We start from the raw sequence: 5,241 nt of genomic DNA on the forward strand, positions 1-5,241 counted from the left end.
CAGTTCGCATCGCAGACGGCCTGGGAGGGGGTCTTCAGCCCTCACAAAACTGACACCGTGTCGTGTGTCAGTGGAACACGCTCGAAGCGATACCTGTAAGGCAGGCGCGCTTACAAGCGATGGCTTTGGTTGCAGACTGTATTAACTGGTCGTGGAGCTGGAAGACAGACTAGTTCAGTCACCCTGTTGTCTTAATTTCTAAAAATGGATTTCAGCTAAGACAGGTCACCTTACTAGAGTGGGAAGGTAAATGGCAGTTTTGATGTACCAGACCAGTTTGTGAAGGTCATCCACTGACTTCCACATGTTGTAGTTTTTCTTATGTTTGCATGGATCTTCTACACCTAAGAACCACCACTGAAAAAATGATGGTCAAGGTAGGCCAAACAGCTCACAAAACAGCTTTTAGACTGTTTCTAGGAACAGAACGAGCTTTAAGCAGGTTCCCTGTGTGAGTCTGTCATCTTGCCACATCCTTGCTGTAGCCAAATTTACATGTAGTTAGAAACTGCAGCATTGATACCGCAGGAAAGATAAGCAAGAACTTTGGCCCAGCTTAGTGTTTACTTCACATCCCCAATGGACTCTAAAGTGCACAGCTCACTGACTCCCTGCTTCTCCTCCACAGCTTGTTAAAATAAAGGTAAACAGTGACAAGCACTGTGGACAGCTCAGTGACAGCAAAGATACCCAAACACTGCGTGCTTCTTTGGTCTTGGGCTTCGTGCTCAATTATCTTCTGTGCCCTGCTCAAAATAGAACAGAATTTGACATATTCTTTTTTAAGGGACAAAAGAAGAAAGACTGATCCTCTAGTTACAGATAAGTAGTTACTCCCTCTCAGTCTAGTCATTGTTTGAATTCTTCAGGTCAGTTGCATCAGATTAACTTCTGCAGGACAGAGACAATGTATTTTTTGCTGCTACTATATGTAAGAGGTAATAAGCTTAAAACTTAAATGCCACTTAATGTACAGATCCAGTCTTGGTACACAGAGAGCAACCTTAAACTTACCACTTTGGTATCTTGTATGTCAAGGAAAAGAAATTTCATAAGTTTGAATCTTCTTAAGTAAGTGTGCTTTAGAAGGCCAGTTGAAGAATATGGGTCTTGGACAAGGTTAGAGGAATGAAATAGTTGAAATACTATGAACAGATGAGCCCGTAATCCATGTTCAACAGACATGGGGGGTGTGGGGGGATGGAAAAGAAAGCTAGTTTGAAGGTTAAATTGATAGTAATTCTACGCTGAAGTAAGCTAACTTCTTTTTTTTTTTCCTTTTTTTTAAGTGGATAACACTTTGGCCTTCGACTATACCATATAGTTATTTGGGAATATTCGGTACCTTCCTTAATTATTTAGTGAAAAACTACCACATATGGGTATGCTATGGGTAAGTTATATTTGACTGTATAATTATTTTTCATCTCTCCTGTTGCGCCTCTGACTCTTCTGCTTAGTCTGTGTTAACAAGCTTTCCTGTAACCCAGTTGTTAATTACATTTAAAGAGCTGTCCTTTCAAGCTCATTACAGCTAAGGATGTGGGGTAATAAGTATGAAGGAGACTAGACTGGCTAAGACCAGTATGAAAGTTTAAAAATTCAACGTAGAATTTGGCATCTGTGTTGTTATAGTGAGAAAAAAGAAAAAAAAAATACTACTTTGGGGGACAGTTATTAGTCCATGTGTAAAATTATATTTGTAACACCTCCTAAGAGTGGTTCTTCTGTCAATTGCTCGTTTGTAGTCTAGTTCTCTCTTTAGAGAGAATGGTAGCCTAATTCTCTCTTTAGGAGACTATTTTTTCCAGCTTCAAATAAAGAACATTTTCTACCCTGCTACTAACTTATCCTGATTCTGTCCACATGGGAAATAACCTGCTGAAGAAACTGCATAGTGCTAAGTTTTGCTGGGTTACAAAACTTAGTTTTTCTTATTTTAATTAACAAAAGAGCTGAAAAACACTTCCCTGTAACCAGTCTTTCACTTGCTGACTTTCTATAAAGACAGGAAGACAGCAAGTCTTTCTGGTTATTTTACCATGCATCATGTAAAAGATAAGCCTTCATCTTTGCTCAGAGCATCTTTTGCTTTAGCAAGGTATTGAATTGATCCTAACTGAATATCCTGTGTAATGCTTTTTTAAAAAAAAACTTCTATATGAAAATGTGTAGACCAAGTTTGACTAATCAAGTCATATTGTATATTCTGAATCTGTACACACAGTTGTTTTGCATAGAACTAAACCTGTAAAGACTTCAGTAACTCGTTAGGACCACTAAAAATACTTGTGTACTTGGCACATTTAACGAAGATTAACTAGTACTACTGTCACTAAGCATTTGGCTTTTTGGATTAATCTAAGTGCTGGAAGTTTTGTAAACATGCAGTGGATACTTGAAATGGCAGGTTGAGGCATATTACATGAGTTATAGTTCCTCTAATTTTCTCAGTGGACTTTAGTTTATTTTAAGACTACATGTTTTTTTTGTTTTGTTTGGGGTTTTTTTCCTAAGATGAGAAATATGCCTCACTTTCTAGGTTAAAGTGAGATGTCACTTCTGTGCTTCCAGTTTTACATTCTCTGCATAACGCAGAGAATCTTGGATACAAGTCTTCTCCCTACTTTTCAACAAAATAAAATGTGTTCTCTTTTTATTAGGTTCTGGGTATCCTGGTTGATTCACGTAGTGGAAGCCTTCTACGGTGTTAAGTTATGCCAGTAAGTTGTTCCCTCTCCTCACCCCAACTTAGGTTCTCTGAAAAGAATTTCTGATGCAGGTGACATAAGCTACAGACTGGTTTTGGTGGTTCTCAGGAGCCATCTTAGTTCAGAGGATACTGATAAAATTCTTCTTGCAGTGATATTTTGCTGTCCTCTGCAAGCAGTTACTGCAAATTCTGCTAATGGTTACTTTTGTACAGGGTCACAAAAGCAAGGGATGGCAACTTGCAGAGCTGGCAGCAGCAAGATTTGCCAGAGCTTGTCTGTCCACCTCTGAACTCACTGTTCCCTGGATAATACTGCGCTTTAAGAAGTGGAGGGAACAACAGATAGTGTAGAAGTAGTCTGATAACTTCAGGTGTTACAACTTCATCAGATCTTACCTCATCAGAATTTTGAGACTGCTAATTATGTTCTTAAATGTTTGCATCCATATTGTGAGAAGACAAGTGGAGGCTTCTATTTGGGAGTATTTAAGATCTACTTGTATCTGCAGGTTTGTAGAATAAAACACTTTGACTAACCAGATTATAAAAGTAAGGCCAACTAAGTCTTATGTTAGGATAACAAATTATTTTGAAAGGTCTGCTGTCCAAACATATCATCCTTCTGTTCCTTTGAATTTTGTTTGTAATAATTCAGAAGAATTCAGATACTAGTTTTCATGCTCTACAGAGTAGAGGGCCAGTCTGTTTGCCATTGTAAAAATGGTAGTTTTCCACTTCATTCAGTCCAGTTCACAGCTGTCTGTCACAGGCTTCTCAGGTAACACCTCTGGGAGGCAAAGGGATTTTGTTCCATGGAAAACTACTTAAGGTGGTTCTCGAGATAATAGAATATGCATGAACATTTTCTGCCTTCAGAATGGGAGTCAGTAATAAATTTTTTACCAGGCCCCAGTTTTAAATTATGTAGCTTTAAAGTTAAAACTTTAACTCTGATTCTGAAGATAGTTATATAGGCTTAAGGTGATTTTTAAGTAATGTATTGTAATCAAGTTAAGTAATATAGTTTTACAGAGTAGTGTTAAAGCCCATAAGAAAGAGACAGCACAGATTGCATGTCCATCATCATCCCTTCAGGCATACTTCTGTAGATTACTAAAGAGTTGTACTTTTATTAGGAGCACCAAACACTATATACTTCTTACTGATGTAAAAGTGATACCTACTTACGAACATCACAAGGGAGGCATGGGAAAGGACTAGCGCGGAAGCAGATACAAAATTTTTAATCAATAGTAGTTCTGTCATTGAAATACAGGACAATTCCTCTATTTCTGTATATGGTCTATTCAAGTAAGCTTGCTTTATATAAGCAGGTGAATTTCTAAAGCCCTAGTTTTCCAGTTTCTGCACTCATTTGGAAACACTGCAGCTGGGATTATTAAAAAAAAGGTTTTCACAGCTGGTGAGAATTTAAGAATGAGCATTAAGAAATGTTGTGATAATCAACACTTGCTACACAATAATTTTGTGTGCATAGAAGCTACAGAACAATTCACAGCTGAACTGTTCTAGCAAAGGTCAGTAGAGGGAGCTCCCTTCTAATGAGATGGAGCACAGTTACACTTGGCAATTGTTTACTGGAAATGTGAAATCTGTTGGTTTTGCCATCATGTTTATATTTGTTCTTTTCTCTGAAAATTCAGTAGTATTTCTTAAAGCAGTGAAGTGGAGGAAAAAGTGACATTTTCTGTAATATGCAGAAAAATTCACATATGCTGAGTTAAAACTAACTGACATAGGAAGGTCTCTGCTTGGTAAATCGAGTGTCTTCAGCCCCCTGTACCTGTCTTTTTCTAGCCACAAATTCAGGTAACAGTGCTTCTCCATCCTGCATCACACAGTAATTGTCGGGCTACTTTGCCCTGCTAGCATACAGTCTACCTTCAGTGACTAGTCAACAAGAAGTTACAAGTTGTGTATTGAGATTAATATTAAGGTACTCTAATTTCTTGGTCTTTTGTACACAAACTAGGGTAAGTCATTTCAAATAGCATAGACAGAGATTATAATTTATATATTACTGAGGAAACTGTATGCATGAAATCCCTGAATGGACCTTTGTTCCGTAGATAGCTTAAAATACACTAAAATCACAAGAATGGGTATGTTTAACTAGTATACAAAATAAGTCTTAGTAGACTGAAATTAACAATGCTAAGTTCAAATGTTCTAATCAAGTCTGATGTATCAAGGATGGGTAGAAATATCAAACCTTACTTTGTAAGTAGCACAGTATAGTCCGCAAGACCATAAGTTTTTTGACCCATTTTATGCTTTTGTTAATGTTACAGATCTAAAGGAATCACCGACCCATCAGTTCAGTTTCAATGGTTCATTCAGACGCTGTTATTTGGGTATGCTTCCTTTGGTCTTCTGGTGTGCTACAAACCTTCAGCCAAGAAGCACTACTAGAAGATGGTGGAAGAAGTCACTTCTCACATGCTTCATCCTCATTTTTCAGAAGAGATCCTCACTTACATGTCTAGGTGCTATAATTAGGTGAATTA

At 37.7% G+C, this 5,241-nt stretch overlaps 1 protein-coding gene across 1 annotated transcript; it reads left to right on the forward strand.

Annotated features, from left to right (window-relative positions):
* Window positions 1–1,289: 1,289 nt before the first annotated feature.
* On the forward strand, window positions 1,290–5,146 carry TMEM254 (transmembrane protein 254; the record flags this gene model as incomplete). Its single annotated transcript, XM_010165805.1, has 3 exons — window positions 1,290–1,393; window positions 2,664–2,723; window positions 5,026–5,146. Coding segments are annotated over 3 exons (285 nt in total), but the record flags the coding sequence as incomplete, so codon positions are not given.
* Between the last annotated feature and the right edge of the window lie 95 nt (window positions 5,147–5,241).

This window comes from Antrostomus carolinensis, unplaced genomic scaffold, assembly GCF_000700745.2.
Source record: "Antrostomus carolinensis isolate BGI_N321 unplaced genomic scaffold, ASM70074v2 scaffold7350, whole genome shotgun sequence".
Classification (NCBI taxonomy): Eukaryota; Metazoa; Chordata; class Aves; order Caprimulgiformes; family Caprimulgidae; genus Antrostomus; species Antrostomus carolinensis.